This window comes from Myotis davidii, unplaced genomic scaffold (genome assembly GCF_000327345.1).
Source record: "Myotis davidii unplaced genomic scaffold, ASM32734v1 scaffold57, whole genome shotgun sequence".
NCBI classification, from domain to species: Eukaryota; Metazoa; Chordata; class Mammalia; order Chiroptera; family Vespertilionidae; genus Myotis; species Myotis davidii.
The window spans coordinates 127,590-148,510 of NW_006289718.1; the positions used below are offsets into that span (position 1 = coordinate 127,590).

General features: G+C 47.5%; 1 protein-coding gene across 3 annotated transcripts in view; it reads right to left on the reverse strand.

The window, feature by feature from the left end:
• TLN2 (talin 2) overlaps positions 1–20,921 on the reverse strand; it is a 427,582-nt gene that overhangs the window by 23,974 nt on the left and 382,687 nt on the right. For all 3 annotated transcript variants that reach the window (XM_015563004.1, XM_006762311.2, XM_015563003.1), the window contains 5 exons: positions 20,478–20,661; positions 16,786–16,911; positions 16,132–16,248; positions 13,863–14,048; positions 9,756–9,863 (listed from right to left, as the gene is read on the reverse strand). In XM_015563004.1, coding sequence (XP_015418490.1) covers positions 9,756–9,863; positions 13,863–14,048; positions 16,132–16,248; positions 16,786–16,911; positions 20,478–20,661 — 721 coding nt within the window. The remainder of the gene's footprint in view (positions 1–9,755; positions 9,864–13,862; positions 14,049–16,131; positions 16,249–16,785; positions 16,912–20,477; positions 20,662–20,921) is intronic.

Genomic DNA, 20,921 nt, shown 5'->3' on the forward strand with positions numbered 1-20,921 from the left:
AATGATCATAACTGTTCTTTTGTTATAGAGTTGTGATAAGACTGTATAGAGATATATAATTTAATATATAATTCAGAACAAAAGATTCACACAAGATGAGAGTGAAGGGGTGAAAAAAAATTTCCATGCAAAGGGGAATGAAAAAAAGCTGAGGTGGCAATACTCATATCTGACAAAATAGACTTCAAAATGAAAGCCATCACAAGAGACAATAAAGGTCACTACATAATACTAAAGGGATTGATATAACCTGGTAAACACATATGCACCCAATATAGGAGCACTTAAATATATATATATAAAATTCTAGAGGACTTAAAAGCCCAGAGTAAGCAGAAGGAAGGAAATAATAAAGATAAGACCATAAATAAATGACAGAGATTAAAAAAACAATACAAAAGATCAATGAAACCAAGAGCTGATTCTTTGAAAAGATAAATAAGATCGATGAACCTTTAGCCAGATTCATCAAGAAACAAAGAGAGAGGACCCAAATAAATAGAATCAGAAACTTTCTTGTCCTGTCCAGTGTGTGCCTATAAAAAAAACGTTTCATTCTGAACAACTGTTTGGAGCTCTCTTGTATTTGCTAGATGGGATGCTGCTCCATTCATGAATTGTTCAATAAAGTCGATTAGATCTTCAAATTTACTTGGTCGAATTTTTATTCTTTAACAATATAGAATATTCTTAGCAGCTTTATTTGTAATAATCAAAACCTAGATACAACCCAAATGTCAATCAACATGTTTATAAATTATGGCACATCCATATGATGGAATACTATTTATCAATAAAAGGCGACAACTTATTGATACACACAATAAGGATGGAAAGGAAAATACTGATGCTGAGTGAAAGAGGCCAAAGAGGAGCACATGCTATGTGATTCTATTTATTAAAAAGTCTAGAAAATGCAAACAAATTTATAATATCAAAAGCAGATCAGTAGTTGCCTGGAAATTTTGAGTGGTGATGGATCTATTAATTATTTTGATTGTGTGGTGCTTTCACAGATGTATTTATATGTTGATACTAAAATTGTACTCTTTAAACATGTTTATCACATATTAGTTATGCCTCAATAAAGCTGGAAAAAAGCTAAGGGTGTGGTGGGGAGGTTGACATCACCTAAGTGGAGTGGTGAATGACTTCTGTCTTTAAAAGAGCCTTGATGGAGAAACAGAACCACTTCTGTGTACACCATGGCTCTCTAAGAAACAGTCATATGATAAAGTACCCTACTGAGATAAGGCAGGAGGAAAGGAGTTCTATTTTTATTCTGCTATCAAACCAATATGATTTCTAATAGCAGGCAATGGACAGAACCAAATTAAAGTTCTGCTACTGGAAGCAAGAGTAATTTTAACCCTGTCAAGGATCTCATATTGTGGGTCTGCAGCAATATTGAGCCGTGATTGCTGCAGGGGCAAAGTGGCTGCCTATTGACCCGCAGTGCAAACTTTCTATGTGACACCGCTCAAATGGGCATGAATGCTGCTTCATAAAGCCGCTCCCAGAGCAGCGAGGAGATGGGGCTGCCCAGATCAGATCCTATTATTGTTGATTGCTAACGAGATTCTCCAAAGAAAAGGATTCCCCAAGTAGGGGTTTTCAATTTGGAGCATTAATTACAAAAGGATCCAGCTGGGTGTTTGAGTCTGAGAACCCTTTCAACAGCTTGTGTGTGTGTGTGTAAAAGTTAAAATCATGACAATTACTTGTACCTCGATATGGGGGGGGGGGTGGAGAATAGGATTCATAAGGGATATAAAATTCATTATTAATTATAGATTTCTTTAGAAAATAAAGTTCTGAACCAAATGAAACAAAACATTAACAAAATTAGTTAATTACAGATGGTGGGCACATGGCTGTTGATCTGACTTTGGGCATTTTTTAAACCCTTTCTATAGAAAAACTAAAATATACAAACCAGGCAAACAAAATTAGGAATCCTTGGCTCCAGGATATTTGAACTGAACAAGGCTAAAGCAGCATAATGTCATAATGTCCCGACATATTTATGTGACCAAATTTAGGAAAAGCAGCCCACTAAGAAAGATCCTAGAACCTCCTTGTACCACCAGAAAAGTGAGGTCAATTTATTTCTGTAAATTGCTGGATACTTTCCCCGAACCTTAACTTCTACTTTCCTTTTTTCCCTTTTGTAAACATTAGACAACTACCTATTCTTTCTTCAGCTGCAGGAGGCTTACTAATGCTCTTTGATCAGTTAAAACAGAACTCAAATGTTCAAGTGACCCGGAGGGCTGTCAGAGCTCTGATGTGGGTAGACTTCCTTCTCAGAATGGCGATACTGTGATCATCTCATTATACATGGTCTCCCCATACAGATAAGAATGAAGAGGGCAGGGTGGTGTGTGTGTGTGTGTGAGTGTGTGTGTAAATCTCTAGTTTTTAATTGCCTTTTTATTCACCACCCTTAAATAGCTAATATAATCTTAGTATTCTTTTCTTCTACCTTAAAGATAATTTCAACCAAAATGTGATGTATTCTCTAAACTGGCAATTTGGCTTTCACATCCTGGTTCTGTCCCTCAAAGTTCCCTCAGAAATAGATACTGGTTCCCCTGCTTGTGCATCGCCACTTTCCTCATTTCCTGTCGGGTCTCCATCAGCACTGGCCCCAACAGTGCTGTGGCCCGAGGGCCTCTCAGTGAGGAACAACCTCCCTTGCTCTCAGCCTCATCTTTGCCTGTATTTCTTTGAAGTCTGGTTGGAGAAGGGGTTAGAGGCTAATAATGTGAAATGCAAACTCACTTTTAACAGCAGCTCCAAGAAAACTACCAATATCCCCCGTTTAGGTGACAGAACATTGTCACAGGGCCTCTACAGTTTTTGTTAGCAACTTGTATTTTCCTATGTTTGTGGTAATTCCCTGGGAATGGAGGCTGTTTTCTTCCTTATATTTTTATTAGAAAAATACCCTTCAAAGAGTACATCTAGCTTTTTAAACAGACAAAAATGAATACATGAGTGAATACGTGCATGATGACATTTTAGTCATGTTTCCTTGGAAGTCAGAACCATCAGCATGTGTCATCATTAAGAGACAACAACATCCTTGCAAAAGATGAGATGATGTTTTTGAATGTTTCATACAAGTTTTTAATGTCATTTAGCTTTTCTTCCTAGTAATGATTTCATTTTAGCACCAATTACCTTTACACCCTAAACCTCAACACAGCCATGGAGAAACAGGACATTTAAATTTCTATCATAATTACAGGTTGCAATGGCAATAATTGCATAGAACGATGAAACGAAACTTATGTGGCAGGTTTTTAACAGACACATCCACCACCCAGGTCTGCAACAGAAGATTTTAAGAATTCTGCTTCTCTGGGAGGAAGAATATGAACCTATTGAATAACAATAGATCTGGTGGCCCTGAGTCATACACCCCCAATAATAATTCTAAATTCTTAGAAAACTACCAGATCTTTATCTGTTACTGTACAGATTGGTAGGACCTGGTGAAGCCCAAAAAATGGGTGTAGGAAGCAAAGTGGCAACCCCTGAGGATAATATTCAAAATCTTTGACCAGAAAGAATTTGCAAAATAGCAACAACTTCCATAAGCCATTCCTAAGTCTTCCCTGCCCGTCCTGATGGGTCTGCTTTCAAACATGCAAACAAAGGAGAGCTGAGTCTTGGGCAGACTTTAAAGCTGCTTGGAAGCCCTCTTCTGTGGCGTTCCAGGTTCCATATGATAAACAGGGTCACCCAACCTGATCTAGCTGCTCTCCTTGTAAATGGCTTATCCACTGAGATTATGGGTCGATAAAAGGCAGAGGCTGGGATGGGAGGACATGGGCCTAACTGAGCATTTTGAAAGGACCCTGGAGCAAGAAGGGAAATGAAAATCAGCGGAGCTATTAGCTTTATGGTTCCAATAGCTCTAAGGTCAGAGAACCAAAATGACACCTTGGCCTCTCCAATTGCACTCCTTTAGGGGTCCATGATCAGACACTGGCCAAGAAATCAATGTCTCAATTGTAATAACCTGGGCACCGGAAAAGAGATTGTCCTCAAAGGCCCTATGCAAACTTTTCAACATCAACTCAAATGCTCCCATATCACACCCCAAGGATTCCCCCATATGGGCCCTCTCAGAGTTAATGGGGGCTCTGGTAAGCTAGTAACAATACAGCAGGTCCTCAAATAATGTTGTTTTGTTATCACCTTGATAAAAAAAAATCAATTCCCAGCCAAGGACACTATCTGTGTGGAGTTTGCATGTTCTTCCCATGTCTGTGGGTTTTGCCTCCCACATCCCAGAGATGTGCACGTTAGGTGAACTGTGGCATCTACACTGTCCCAGTCTGAGTGTGGGTGGGTGTGAGTGACCCTACAGTGGAAGGGCGTCTTGTCTGGGGTTGGTTCCCGCCTTGCACCTTGAGCTGCTGGGACAGGCTCTAGGCATCTGTGACCCTGAGCTGGAATAAACAAGTTGGTAAAGAATTACCTGTTTTTATTAACCTTTCTTAAATGTATGTATAGCTCACATTTCTTTCAATGTTTAATATTAGAAGTGTTTGGGGTCTTTCTTTAGAAATGAAATGATGTTTCTGCAACTAGAAATACACTGTAGGAACTCAACTGTTGTTTATATCACTTATCCTGTGGTATAACTGGTCTCATTTTAAATTCTTTTGCTTAAAGTTGCAGTATCCAAGAGCCTACTGACGTTAAGTGAAGACTTTCCTAGGACAGCCAAGGGGAAACTAAAATTACTGGAGCTGTGCTTTCTCCTTTCAACCCCACCCTCACTGGACAACAAAATCCTCAGAGTAAAAAGGAAGTTTCCATAGTGGGGGCATCTCAGAAAGTTTAGAGAGAATTTTACCTCAATGAGTACAAATGACTCTGGGACCTTCCACTGAAAAACATTCCTCTTTTTGCTCTGTAACCCAGCACCGGTCAGTCAGTAGGGGGAGACCTCCTTTCTAAATTAAAAGGGCTAACATGTGTTGTTTCCAATAGAAACCTCCCTTTAGAATTTCCTGACCAGCCTGAACCTAGTCTTTTATGTTCCTTAGTGTCTCTTCTTGACATAGAAGAGGAAGAATTCCAACAAAGGTCCCCTAAATTAATCAAAGTGGCTGAAAATCTAAGGACTATCTTTTTTAAAAAAATGTTTTTATTGATTTTTTTAGAGAGAGAGGAAGAGAGAGGGAATAGAGAGATAGAAACATTGATAAGAGAGAAGCATCATCAATTGGCAGGCTCTTGCATGCCTCTCACAGGGGATTGAGCCCACACTTCAGGCTTGTGCCCTGACCTGGAATTGAACTGGTGACCTCTTGGTTCCTGGATCAATGCTCAACGGCTGAGCTACGTCGACTGGGCTAAGGACTACCTTTAAAATTGACATTGGAAGAATAGAGTGCAGAACCTACAGAGACTCCGGTAGACATAACTAAACCTCTCCCTAAATTATCTCAATATCCATTGAAGCCTGAGGCCATACAAGGCCTCACACCCATAGAAGACCTAATTGCCGGGGGCTAACTGTTCTCTGTGCTGAGGACAGGATGGCGACTTGTCCAGGATTTGAGGGAACTGAGAGCTCTTAATAACATACAGATTCCTCGGTTCCCAGTTCTAACCCCGAACACTGTTGTCAAGTTCCTCCAGACTCAGCGGCTCACTGCTGCAGACCCCTGTGCAGCCTGCTTTGGCATCCCTGCGGACCTCACAGCCAACCTCTACTTGCCTTTACACGGAGTAAGTGACCGTGTACCTGGCAGTCATGCCTCAAGGGTACAGAGGCCCCTCTTTATTTCTCCTAAGGATTTCACTGAGATTTAAACATCCTCCAGGTCCGCAGGGAAATCAGCCTTTTTACAACATGTAGATAACCTCTTGCTGAGCTCAGTTACCAAAGAGGTGTCCATGGAAGATTCCATTTATTTGCTGCAACAGTTCACTGTAAAGGACACAAAGCCTCTTAGGAAGCATTTCAATGATCTTTAGACAGTGCTCATTACCCAGGCCGTCGTCTCAGTGCCGAAGGAACGCAGCTGTCTCCAAAAAGAATGAAGCTAAGCCAGGGATTTCCTAGACCCACAACTAAGCAATAGCTTCATGGATTTCTAGGCTTGACTGGTGACTGCCGATGCCCTCACAGTGGCAAAGAAGCTGTTAGAAAAACGTGTTTCCCACTTAGGGTGTCCCTTCCACAATTTCCAATGATCTAGGCACCCACTTCCTTGGGCAAATCAGGTGAGCCTTGATGGAAAGACTTGTTCTCAGAATTATCACTGTCTTTATCACCCTCGGTCACCAGGCAAGGTAGAAAGAATTAATGGGACCCCCAAATTTAAAATCTCCAAACTTGCTAAAGCTATTGGACTCCCCTTGCCTACCGTGTTGCCTTGTGTCTTGCTGAGTGTTCACAGTACCTCCTTTGGGAAATATACTCTCACTCCACACAAGATAGTCACCAGCAGACCGATGCCTATTGGCTTTTAACCTTCTGTTGATCCCTTGCTGATGCCTATTGGTTTTCAACCTTCTGTTGATCCCTTGCTGTCTCACGCTAGTAGGACCAGCTGCTGTTAAGTTTCTAATGCTCCAGCTTATCATCAATAGGTTAAAGACGCCACTCAGATCCCATTTTAAAGGATCCTGTGGGTCACAGCCTAGAGCAGTGATGGCGAACCTATGACACGCGTGTCAGAGGTGACACGCGAACTCATTTTTTTGGTTGATTTTTCTTTGTTAAATGGCATTTAAATATATAAAATAAATATCAAAAATATAAGTATTTGTTTTACGATGGTTGCAAATATAGTAAAAATTTTCTATATGTGACACGGCACCAGAGTTAAGTTAGGGTTTTTCAAAATGCTGACATGCCTAGCTCAAAAGGTTCACCATCACTGGCCTAGAGCCTGGTGACTGGGGATTCTAGACACATCATCAGAGGAGCCCTCAAGCCCCACTGAAGGGACCTTACCAAGTACATACTCCTGCCCACTGATGCTGCTGAGCAGAAGGCCCCAAGCTATGGGTCACAGCTAAGGAAGGCTCCACCTGACATTGCACAGACACTGCACACCTACGACTCACTTTAATGAGGAAGAGAAACAGCTGACATCAGTGCAGACTGCTTCCACCCAAGGCACGGGATCAAGTCTGCGCACTTTCACCAAACATGAAACCCTTTCTTCTTGTATCTTTCCCTCACTCCAGCCTTGGCCTGGAAAGATGATGCCATCCATCACCCCCATCTCCCAGACCATTGCCACGGTGGGGGGTTTACCTGTCAGACGTGGGACTTGTTATCAGAACCCCAATCTGGCCATGAACAGTGCACAGTGGAGGTGGCCAATGTCTGGCAGGACTTTGTCCTCAGTGGTTATCATTCTCCTCAATGGCTGGTCTATTACAGGCCATGCCTCTTAGGTTATCCAACTGTTCACAAATCCACACAGACAGTGTCCTGGGTCAAATCCCCCGAGTTTACACTGTCAAGTTAGACGGACCTACTATGATTCAGAATTCACTTCCTTTGGCAGGTCCCTACTTCCCTAGTTTGAAATAAATAAAAGGAAGGCTATAACCAGGATCCTTTCCTTTGCTCTGAAAACATTGCAGAATCCACCGCTAAAGCAACATTTGCCCAACAACAATTCTTTCAGTCTCTGTCCGAAGTTGCTTTTAACAACAGAAGAGCCCTAGATTATCCTTTAGCTGAGCAAGGAGGTGTCTGTGCTGTGGCCAGCATGCACCTGGATTAATGCTTCTAGCGAATCTGAAACTCAGTTATATAAGATCACAGAGCAAGCCATGTGGTTTAAAAAGATCACTCCCTTGCCGAAGCCGGTTTGGCTCAGTGGATAGAGCATCGGCTTTTGTTGGGAAGGACAGTCGAGTGAACCTGGTTTTTTCCCAGCTGCCGGTAAGGTGCTCAGTTCTTCCGAGGAAGCTAAGGCCCCGGCGCTGGGGTGAGGCCCTCTTCATCCTGCGACCAGCAAGCACCACTCCCGCCCTCACTATAGCCTCTGTCTCCGAGCTCGCCTGCATCTACTCAGCCCTTACCCTGCACGACGATGAAGTGACGGTGATGGGGGATAAGATCAATGCCCTCATTAAAGCAGCTGGTGTAGATGATGAAGGCGCTCGCCCTCACTATGGCCTCTGTCTCCGAGCTCACCTGCATCTACTCAGCCCTTACCCTGCACGGCGATGAAGTGACGGTGATGGGGAAAAGATCAATGCCCTCATTAAAGCAGCTGGTGTAGATGATGAACCTTTCTGGCCAGGCTTGTTTGCAAAGGCTCTGGCCAGTGTCAACATTGGGTGTCTCGTCTGCAATGCAGGAGCTGGTGGACCTACCCCTGCAGCTGGTGCTGTACCAGCAGGAGGTCCTGCCCCCTCCACCGCTGCTGCCCCAGCTCAGGAGAAGAAAATGGAGGCAAAGAAATAAGAATCTGAGGAGTCTGATGATGACATGGGCTTTGGTCTTTTTGACTAAACCTCTTTTGTAACACTTTCAACAAAAGCTGACCTCGGTGGGGAAAAAAGGAGACATATGTAATACTCTTTGTAATACTTTAAGCAATAAAACAATTAAAAAATAAAAAAGCTGACCTGGGGGGGGGGCGCAGAGAGTGAACCTGTGAGTGTCACAGGGATTAAGCAAAATCATGATGACCTGTGACTATCACACCTGTGACTATCACACAGGGAATCTGAAAGCTGCCAGAACTGCAGAGCGGGAGCTGAGTGTGGTGCTACTGCCTTCAATTTGATCACATTTCCAAGTCAAGCTGAGAGTCTGGTCAAAAGGGAGGGACTGTTACAGAGAAAACCCCAACAGGCCCAAATGGAGTCCCTGTGCTAAAGCCATGACACCAAAGCAAGACTTAACATGGGATCTAATTGCAGTTTCAACCTTCTCCAGGAATGTAATCGCAATCAGTCTGGGATCCTCTGGTCAGCACCAAGGCGGTAATCTGTCATGTCGGACTTCGCATCTCTGAAAAGGCTGAGCACTCTGCCTGGAAAAGCCTTGGCCTTCCCCACCTCCCCTGTTCTATACATGCTCCTGGGGGAGGCAGGCACCAACGTGCACCTGATACACTTTCTGGTCTGGCCTTTAGGGCCGGGGGGCCGGGGGGGAGGCAAGCCACCCTAGGAACTGGGAGTTGGTGCAAGCCCGAGGCTGCCAGCCACAGCCACAGCCACAGCCACCACACCATACCCTTGCCAGTGGATTCATTTCAGCCTCTTAACCCGGATCCATGCAGGCGCCCCAGGCAGGCGGAAGGTCACCAGAGGAAAGGAAATGTCGTTCTCAACGTGGTCTAAGCCATTCGTCAAGGATTAGAGGAAGTCGTGAGAGGCTAGTAGGTCACCCACAGCCCTGGTGATGTTTTTCCTAAGTTGTTGCGGAGGCTGGTGTGGCTCTTTCAGGAGCCTTCTGTCCCCTCGTGGGATGGCCTGGGTCTTCCAAAGAGGACCTCCTGACACTTGTCCCCACCTGCTCTGTCCCTCACTCCACCCACCCCCCTTCCATGCTGGTTTTGCCCCTGTGGTGCAACGGGAGAGCCAGACCCTTCTGGATTCTCCCTGCCGCTTCCCCCGCCTGCACTTAAACCTCAGTGCAGCCGCAGCCTCGCACTCAGAGCCTGAACAGTGCCCTCGGAGGGGTTTGCCCGAGGAAAGGATGGTCTGCGCCAATGAGCTCTTCTCCAGCCCCGGCCCACACCCCGACTCACCACCAGGACGTGCTCCAGAAGGTCCAGGTAGCTGAGGGTGCACTCTGTCCCATACCGCAAGGCTCTGGCGCGCACGTCCTCACTGACATCGGGGTGGAAAGATGCTTGCTGGAGAGAGAAAGGAGCGTTGACATCTTAAAACAGAAAAAGCCAGCTGGTGAGTGAACCGGAGAACCAGGTGGGGTCCCTGGCCCGGCAGTGTCCTATAGCCTGGACGCTGGATTCTGGAACTCCTGCTGCCTCACCTGGTGACCTCTGGGAAACCTGTCCTGACCCCCTGGATAGTGGGTGGTCCATCTCCACAGCAGGCTCCCTCCAAGTCTGTGTCTTGACATTTTTAGTGCCCTGGAGCCAGACAAAAGCAAGTGAATCTGGTCCCTCTTATCTTCCTTTTTCCTTTCTCCCCATCCCCACCCCACCTTTTATGAAATGTAAGAAATTCCCCAGACACTGAGAAGTTCAGGAAGGATTCATGATTAGGGCTTACAGCAGGAGATGTGCGGCCCCAGGGGTCAGCTGTGTCTCCTCAGAGCCGTGAGAAGTCCTGCGACCCCTCCCTGGTCACAAGCTAATCGCCGCCAGGCCCTCTCGCTGTGACCTGACCACGCCGGGGTCACAGTGAGTCGCCCAACCAGGCCCTCTGGCTCCTGGGAACCTTCAGACAGCGAGCTCCCCAGGACCCTCGGGCGCCTCGCATTATACAGGCCCAGATAAGCCGAGCAGGACGTATAGTGAATGAGCACTTGGCACTTTTTCCCGTGCCCTGGTCACCTGAGAGGTGATCATTCACAATATATCATTTCAGATGGCACACCCCCTCCAGGGTTGCTGGACCAGCTACAGAATGCCCAGCTGAATTTGAATTTCAGGTAAATAATGACAAAAATGTAATGTAGGTAGGGGACACCTTATTTTTAATTTGCTAAATCCAGCAATCCTATCCATTTAACAACCTTTCTTCCTTGCACGGCCTCACTCTGGAAAGAACTTGAGAGGGCATACAAGAATACACAGAAAACTGTAAATAAGTCACGAATCAGGACACATGGGAATCACACATTAGGGCAGTGATGGCGAACCTATGACACGCGTGTCAGAGGTGACACGTGAACTCATTTTTTTGGTTGATTTTTCTTTGTTAAATGGCATTTAAATATATAAAATAAGTATCAAAAATGTAAGTCTTTGTTTTACTATGGTTGCAAATATCAAAAAATTTCTATATGTGACATGGCACCAGGGTTAAGTTAGGGTTTTTCAAAATGCTGACACGCCGAGCTCAAAAGGTTCGCCATCACTGCATTAGGGTAGCAGGTCAAGATGGACGGGGTATAGTAACCGGACTCCACATTTCTTCCAGTCAAGCCCCCCTTCCTAGGATGGGGTTGGGGTGCTTGTGGAACACCTGCGGGCTCTCCCCATACCTGACAACCTGCCCCCACTCCCTGAGAGAAGCAGGGACAATTCAATGGCCAGCATCTGTCATTCATGAGTCTGGTTTTACTCATCTGAGACAAACTGGCCTCGGAGGTAGGAGCCATCGCATGCCCGTAACCACAGCTTAACCATGTTAAGAGCCACGCTCTTCACTGCCACTACATTGTATCATCCCCGTTCCCGTGTCTCCAGGTGTGAGGACAGAGCCCCGTGTCCGCTCTGGTGAGACACACTTGGGGAAGATGCAGACAGCGATGCTGCCTCGTGTCACTTCCAGTGGCTGACGTGCAAGGCCCTCATTCAGAGCCATGTGGGAGCTAAGGCCGAGGTGCTCTTGTCCACTGCTGCCGGCTCTGTAACTTGGCAGGGCACTTTGGGAGAGCAACCAGCAGTAATTAACATGTCCTATCGTTTTACCCACCAAATTCTAACTCCTGGGAGTCTTGCCTAAGGAAATAATTCAAAACAGAGAAAAAACAGATATGCCCAAAGATGTTCCTCGCAGTAAAGTTTATGATAAAAAAAAAGAAAATGCAGACAACCTAAATATCTGATGATAGGGTAAAGATGGTATTCATTAACAGAGTACGTTGTGGTCGTTAAAAGCATCAGTTATAATGGCTCATAGCAACACAGAAGCAGCCATCTAATGTTAATTGCTAACAGTAGATATAAAATTGTATATAATGTAAACCTATGCCCATGGAAGTAAAATCAGAAAGCAGCAGACACTAGAATTAATTTAGGGCGTAGGGAAGTCTCCACCTAAGGAATTAGTGTCGTCCTTCCTTTCTGATAAAACAGGCCAGTATATAACCTACTGCACTTCCATATCTGCCCTGGGTTCCCTGCTCAGCCTCACACGGCAACCTGGCCCACTGCTTGGCACAAGGGTTCCTTCTCCATCCACCATTCAGCATCCCTCGTATTCTATATATTCCCTATTGCATGCACCTCACTTCCTTTCTGCAAAGGGGTGGAAATAATGTAACTGTCAGCCTGCTAAATAAATCCTATCTCAGCAGGAGCCTCAGGGCTCAGCAGTGACACTTGTCATCGAGCCTGGCTGTTATTTTGTCCTGAAAAGTGAGGATGGCCCGATCCAGGGAGGAGATGAGGCTGGGCAAATGAGTCTTTAAAACTTAACCTCCCCCCCGCACCCTCCTGCAAGCAGAGAAATGTGTATGAAGAAAGAGACTTGAAAATCTGAGCTGCTTGCAGTTTACAGCTTGATCATTTCCTTCCAAACTTCCCCTTTTCATTGTGTGTCTGTAATGGAGACAAAGGGCCTGTCGCTGCTCAACCACAGTGACCCTGACTGCGCGCAGTGGCTGGGAGGCCACGGCAGCAGAGACAGACGGGCTGCGAGCTCAGAGACCTGGTTCCAGTCCTGGCTCTGAGAGTGAATAGCTGTGTGACCTCGGTCATGCCCCTCAGTCCCTCCAAGCCTGTTTCGTCATCCATCAAATTAGGAAAATTCCCCTGGCTCTTCCCATCTGGGACCAAATGGGAATATGCAGGACAACCCTTCCAAAGCTACGAGGCGCCCTGCATGCACACCCGCGTGGCACCGGGGCCACACCTTGCTAGGCAAGTACTGTTCTCTGATTGAGACTGGAACCCCTCTTGGAGTCATCATTTTCTGGAAGGCCGGTTCCATTAAGCACATCAAAATGACCAGTACTCGTGGCCTCACAAGAGAGTCTAAACTCCCTGGCCCAGAACACAAGGCCCCTCATGAATGTGACCCTACCGACTTTGCCGCCCACTGCCCCCAACCTCCATCACGCCCAGGAGAACAGTAAATTGTCTCCCACACGAGGCCCTTGCACACCACCTCCAACTCATCCTACCCCTTCTGAGGAACCACCAGGTGGACCTCACCCCCGCTGCCCTCATGCCCCACGCTGCAGTAGCTGCAATAGCAAGTTTTCAACTTCTGTGGTCCACCCCCCTGCTCACCATTGCAGGGGGTTACCAAGCAATCACTGAGCGGATGTCAGAGTCCCTGGGGCAAGGCTGGTGCTCGTGGATGTAGGGGACAGAGAGCTCTCTCTTACGGCTCACTTCCTTAATAGAAAAATAGTCAAGCTCAGGTCTCCTTGGCTCCCTTACAAAGCACTGGCTCAGGGCAGCTGCCCCGAGTTCTCTATCTGAAAACCAGAAGAGTTTCTCCAAAATGCCTGGCACAGAGAGCAAAAAGGCAGTTCCCCAACGTCCTGTTCTGTTCCTCTAATTCACTTCCTCCCCGATTAGGGCAGCGCCCCTCCTAGCACAGACTACATGGCGTACGGAGGCAGGAAAGGGTGCAGGCAGATGAGGGAGGCAGCTTTCATTTGCAGGGCCTGGAACAAAAGGCCCCTGTCCCCATTTACTGCGGTCAGAATGGCCTGCACCATACTCTCGTCTGTTAAGGCAGAACTGAGAGGAGAAGTGAGCGGCTAAGTCAGCAGGACGACTCCCTCCCTTCGCACGCAGAACTAACTTAGAATCTTTTTCCCTCAGGCTGAAGTGCACACGCCTTCAGCATGCATTTTACTCCATACTTCAGGGTGCTGAACTGCTCCTGGGTACAAACCCCGCCCCTTGCCTTCTCCAGACTGAACCAACAACTCAGCCATGACAGAGAACTATCCACCCATCCATCCAGAACAACACCAAGGCTTTTACCTTGCAAGCCATCAGCATATCTGACACGGCTTTCCGGCTCAGATTAGCCGTGGCGATCACATCCTCCTGTCTACACGAGTTCCCAGCTGCCACGGCTTTGGCTGTTGCCATGGTGATGCCTTTCGTCATCCTTATAGACTCTTCAGGTGATGATGTCTTTTCAGGTACTTCTTTTGACTGGAACACCTGGAAGTTAGAAATGGAAGAGGTGAAAAAAAAAATAAAAAAGGGAAGGACAAAAATAATGTATTCTTTTCCAACCAGGCTGCAGCTCAGAGTCTGAAAACTGAGCCAGCAACAGGAAGAAAGCGTCAAAAGGCAGGAAATGAGAAATTTAATTTGAGCATAGTAATATCGTTCTTGCTTTCAAGATTCTAGCGTGGATAAGCCTTGCACACCTATACTCAGCATTTAGGAGGACCATGAGGGCAGAGAGATATACCTACAGCATTAACCCACGTGTCTGTCTGCAAAAATGGAGACTCAATGTTTGAAACCATCCACCCCAGGGAAGTGGGTCTGTGGCTGCTGCTGTCTTGCCCCATCCCCAGAAACGCTGCAGTCCCGATGCTGGTCCCGGGGCAGGGCTGACCTGGATGCATCAATCTGGACTCACCTCTCTCTCTTTAAAGGGGTGTGGGGCTGGGGGAAATGAAACATTCCATTTCTCCTATTCTTGGCCTGTCTTACAAATATAACTGCATAATTGTGCGGAGGTGTTCATGTGGAATGTGCCACAGTGACACTGTGAATTATTTAAACACACACACACACACACACACACACACACACACACACACACACCTCTCCAGAGGAGCTGGAATAAATTAACCATGGCAAGTGAATATACCACTTCAAAGTCCCACCTGTCAGTCAAGCCACCCGTCCATGTTTCCAGCCCATGGGTCTTGTCTTCCCACCAAGAGTGCCTAGTGCCCTGGCTGTGTGCTGAGTGTGCACCTGTCCCTGCCCATGAGGACTCCCACACCAGTTGGGGCTGCTGTGTTCAGTCCCAGGCAGCCACGGTCCCCAGGGTGCAGCAGGGAAGTCTTCCCTGAGGCAGAAAGGAGGGCCCAGCCATCATCCTTGCCATGGGCCAATCAGTGTCAAACATCACTTCTCCTAAAAATGGGCAGCTGCAACTAAGGCAGGACCCCAACCCCCAGGCCCACCCCTGAAGGCTGCGCTGGAATGAAGGCCACACTTACAGAGCCCTCCACCGGAATGTGGCCCTCCTGGCTCATGCTCTTTGGAACCTCCTGGGTCCACTTCATATCTGGGCCCATTTGAAATCACACTGGGATTCTTAGATTGACCGTGTGTCTATAATTTCCGAGGAAAGCTCCACCTTCCAAATTTTCTCCCATTGCCACTATTAGGCCCACTCACATTTGTCAGAACATGTGTCCAGATGTTGGTCGGAAAGCCACAGCCCGTGTGGGCAAGTTAAGTTCCAGGTAGCAGTACTTAAGGACACCACCTGTATTCCTTAGCACAGCATTAACCAAGGTGGGTTCATTAGAGGCAGGAGAAAAGAGCACAGGCTTCGTCACCAAAGCCCAAGAGAACCACTCATTTCCACTGCTGGCCCTCAAGGGCTGGTGACCGTCACAGGTGACCTTCTAACGATGCAGGACAGCTGGCAACAAAGGCCAGTCCCTCATCCCCACTGCCAAATAGAAGCTGAATCTGTAACCAGACCTCCTATTAGAAAGAACTCTCAGTCTGAAACACTCTCTTCCAGCATACTGCTGTTCCCAGGGATGAGGGCGAGTCAGTGCAGTCATCACGGAACCAAAACAACCATCGATAGATAAAGGCATTCAGGTTCTTCTAATGGCAAATCTCAGACTCCAAAATCCACACATGAGCAAGGGTGAAGTGTTGCTGGTTGCGACGGGAATCCAGAGGGGCTGTGAGTGTGGCTACACTATTGTATAGATGATTAAATCTCAAACAGCTATACTGACTTTTCCCTTTGCCAGGAATCTTCTGTGATGCTTTGGTTTCATGCTGCAATTTTAGTGTCATGAAACCTGAACTGTCCTACTTGATTCATTTCAATTGATCCCGTAATTACAATTATAAATTGATCCTAACCAAATTCTGGGTGGACAGTTCCAGGTGGGATTTCGGGCAGGCAGGGGAGTGAGCCTCCCTAGTTCAGGTGCTCCGGGTAGAGCCTCTTTATCCTCACAATCTCAGAAGAGCCTGGGCTGGGGGCAGCTGTTGGACATGGTGCCCCAGGGAGGAGATGTTGGCTTCTCACCGTGAGCTCCTGCTTCATGTACTCGATCGTGGCCTCAAGCGCCCGGGTGCCCCGCGTGGCCTCGTCCTCCACGGCCTTCACAGTCTTGAGAAGGGAGGTGACGTTGGTCACCATCACCTGCATGGGAAGAAAGGCCGAGAGGAAACAGTGCACTGAGGGCCCATCCCTACCCATTCCGTTCCAGATCCGAGGCCATGAGCAAAACCACCTTTCCTTAACACATTGCGTACCGCATAGAAATCTCTAAGACCTACGCCAGGGACCGCATGTTTTTGGGCAAACTGCACGTTATTTGAATCATCATAATGCACTTTAGGTGTTGTTTTTCAATAATTATCACATTTCTATTTACAAAAACAATTAAACAATTAAAGTTCCTAGTACTTTTTTAACATATGGTACTGCGGAAAAAATTTTCCTCTATGAAGAGGGACCAAACAAAATTTACATAAGTATCTAGATTCGCTCCTTTTTCCCTGGGCGTGAAAAACGAGAACACTCGTGAGCGGTCCTTAACAGATGGCGCGCAAAACACGAGAAAACTCCTGAGCGGTACGAAATGTGTTAAGCAAGAAAGGGGCTCAGATGTGCACCCTGTGCTTCTCGCCCAGCACTCCTCCTGCATGCTCGCCCCTAGTTGGGGCTCCACTCTACCTTGGCAGCCCCCTTGAGCTGGTACATAGAGGGGTCATCAGCGGGCTTGCTGGCAGCTCCCTTGGTAGCACCAATGAGGTCCGAAAGGGCCTTGGCCACGTCTTTGATGGCATTGATCAACACCACCTGAAAGAGAGCAGGAAGCCCAGGTGAGCACCCCAAGCAGTCACCTACTGGCTTCACCTAGAGCAGCGGTTCTCAACCTGTGGGTTGCGACCCCCTTGGGGGTCAAACGACCCTTTCACAGGGGTCGCCTAAGACCATCCTGCATATCAGGTATTTACATTATGATTCATAACAGTAGCAACATTACAGTTATGAAGTAGCAACAAAAATAATTTTGTGGTTGGGTCACAACATGAGGAACTGTATTTAAAGGGCCAGAAGGTTGAGAACCACTGACCCAGAGCACATGCCCAAGGGCAGGCTGGGGGCATCTGGGTCTCTAAGTCAGTGGCTCTCAAACCTGCAACTCACAGAATCCTGGGAGCTATCCCTGGGCATTCTGATGCAGGAGTCTGGAGGAAGATCCATTATCCAGATTCCAAAAAGCTCTCCGAGTTACTTAACATGTTTACACACCTCCTAGAGGGCAGCTCTGCAGACACGCTGCCTACGGAAAGAATGAAGGTAGCTAAGCAGACACCTGAGAGGCAGCACCATTCACCTGTGCTCTGAATTGGTGACCAAAAATGCTGAGGACAAAATGTGAGCCTCATAGCCTGGCCTGCAAGGCCTCCCTGCATCTTCGGCTTTGGTTCCTAGAATCTCTGACTCACTCAACACGCTACAGGCACGTGGGTCTTTCCTCCCCACTGGAAGGCCCAACCCATCCCCCATTCAGGGCCCCGCTCCTGCTGTTCTCTGTCTGGAACCGGGCTCTTTTCATCCTCCAAGTCTCAGCTCAAATGTCAGGTCCTCAGAGACCTTCCTGAACCACCCAAACTGTATCCCGGCCACACTCACCTACACCCGCATCCACACTGCAACTCCATCAGCTTGCCCTGTTTTATTTACAGCGTTTATCGGCATGTGGAATTATTTTAGTATTCATTCTCTTAAACGCTTCTGCCTTCTCCCCTGACTTGGATGTAAACTTGGATGTAAAACCCAGAGGGCCGGCCTGGACTCCTGCCTGTGAGTTTATACTCAGAACGGGGCGTGGCACATTGGTGTGCACTCAGCACGTGCTCGTGGAATGAATGAATACACAGGTGTGTACCCATGGAACACAGTATCTTCCCTCTTCTAATGGAACATGGCCTGTCTTTCCGTGTGCTGGCCTTGGAACCTGAAGTGCCAGCCATACTCGGGGACACGTGACATCGGGCATTACATTAAACTCTTCTAGGTCCAGGTGCTACAATTTCAACTTCTACTTCAATAACAGCAATAGCAACCTCACTTTATTGAGGGCAGTGTTCCAGGGCTGAGCCAGGCAACATACACATATCATCTCATTCAGTCCTCACCACGCCATTTCAATTGGGAACTAAAATGCTTGTGCCCACACTCTCAGGGCTTGGGAGTGGAAAGTTGAGATTTGAACTCTGGTCAATGTGACCCCAAGGGCATGGTCTTCACCTCCAGACTCTATTATGCTCTACAGCTCTGGCTCCTACAAATGAGATCAGCAACACCAGCCCTGCCCATCTCCCTGCACTGCTGTGAGGATGAGCTGGACAACATATGTGAAACACCTATTAGAAATTGAGAGTCCCAGTCAGCTACAAGCACAGGGACACTGCGATTTCACAGCCCCGTTCTCCACCCCGTGCCTTGTCACCCATAGGACACACGGAACCATGGCCAACCTCTGAAAACAGGGCAAGTTGGGCTGTGATGGGGCTCGTGGGGAAGGGCTGATATGTGGGGACCTCACACTGATTCCTGAGACGGTAGCAGAGAGGCAGAGAGAGGAAGCTGAGGGACAGAAGCATCAGAGCTGCCAATATCCCACCTGCCCTGTCCCATCCCTGGTCACTGGACAACTGGCTGGCAAGTGGGGACATTTTCCTCTAGAGGTCTCATTAGAAATTGAAGCTTCAGGATATCTAAACCACTTGGGGGTTAAGACTAAGCAATTCAATACATTTCTCTATTCAAAGATTTAAACAGTTTCTGGCCAAGTCACTTCTCCTAAAGTTGAGCCAGGCTTGGAGAGCATGAGTTCCCATGCCAAGGATGCATTCTCAAGCTTTTTCTTCCTCCACGGGGGTAGGAACAATACTGCAGGCAGGGATTTCTGTGAAGACTTCGAATTGCAAAGGGCAGCTCTGATGCTGTCAGAAGGAAATCCAGCAAAATGAATAAAGCGGCCACATTTGCAAGGTTCCCTCAGGGCGCCAGGCTGCATGGGAGCAGAGCTGGTGGCCTTGTGCTCATCAGAACAGTAATGACCCAGCCACAGAATGGCGGGAGCTCTCTACCCATGTTGTCCAAAGGGCCAAAGAGACTGGTCTACTAGTCTACTGGTTTCATCAGTGAAAAGGAAAGTGTCTACCTATGATGGTGCTGGGATAGAGAGAACGGAGGGAACGTAAGTTTTGCACTTGGCTGTTAGTTTAAAAACAGGTGAGCATACTATCAACAATAGAAAGTATATTAAAATAGGTAAAATAAAAATAAATACAAAAATAAAATTAAAAAAAACCAAAAAACATAGGCGAACATATATTTGATGGGTATCCACCATGTACCAGGAGCTGTGTTGGGTTAGGTTTCAAAGATTAATAAGCTATGATTACTGTTTTTGATAGCCGACAATCTAGGCTGAGGGACATAGGCAGAAAGCGCCAATGAAACTGTTAAATCAGAGCAGAGTATGAGGGCACAGAGCCCTTCCCTACCCCTCCAGTTCTCTCCCCCACTTCAGAGCCAAATTTCTCAAGTAGGGAGTCTACAGGTGCTGGCTTCGTTTCTTACCCTCGCCTGGCTTCCCTGCCCTCCAGGTCACATGGGCCAGTGGCTAGCTCTCAGACCTTCCCTTTTCCTGACTCCTCAGCCATCACTGGGTTGGAACACTCCCCACCCTTCACACCAGGCTCCCTGGCTCTCCTCCTAGCAGCTGCACCTGCTTCTCGATCTCCTTACTCATCTCTTTCTCCTTAAATGTTCTTAAATTGTGCATTCCTCAGGGCTCCGCCTGAAACCCCTTCTTCTATGCACACATTTCCACTTGTGGGGTCACAGTCTGTGTGGCAACCACACCTGAATCCACATCCCTGTACCTGAGCAGGCTCATGCCCACACACTAGCGGTACCTGCATGTCCCTCTGCCACTTCTAATTCAACATGCCCCAAACGGAACTCACCTTCATCTCTGGCCCAAACCAGCTCCCTCCAGGGAGCTCCGTACATGGAGCCACGCTCCACTCACTGATCTAGCCTGAATGTGGAGTCAGCCTGCCCCTCATCTCCCTTATCTCCAAATGCTCACTGCATTCAATTTTGTACCAAGTCCGGCTGAGTCTTCTGTACAGATTCCTCTCAAATCTGTTGGCTTGACCCCTCCCGTTGGTCCATGCCACAGTCCTGCCTGGACAAGGTTATCCTACCATCCCCAAACCACGGACACCCTCACACACACACTGTTTACTTCCAAGTCCCCATTTTGCCTTTGGCTTCTTCTGAGGCCTGGTGTCAGTGTTTGTGGGATCGCCAGGACCGCCTTCTCCCAGGCCCAACCATACCTGGGTCTCGGGGTCATCAGAGCCCAGGCTGGCGGCCCCCAGCTTGACCACCTCGGCAAGCTGGGTGATGGTGGCTGCTGAGGACTGGGCCGCCTGGGCCAGCTTGTCTGGGGTGGATGCGGCCCCGGACACCAGCAGTTTGGTGTCTTCCACCAAGGCCTTGGCTGTCTTCAGAATGTTCTCCCTGGAAGGAGACAGCAGATGGGAGGAGAGAGACAAGGGCTAAGCGTGGTTACTGAAAGTGGGAGGAAAGGAAACTCTTCAGAGGGGCTTTTTGTGGAAGGGCTTTGAGGAGGAGGGTGATGTTCCCCTCCCTTATCAGAGGCGCTCATCTTCTGTGCAGGGAGTCAGCTCTGTAGGAAGAGTCGATTACTAGCAAAACTTCAATGAAAAAATTCAGGCCCAACAGCCCTGTAGCTAAATGAGAGGTCAGCTTCCTTCCTG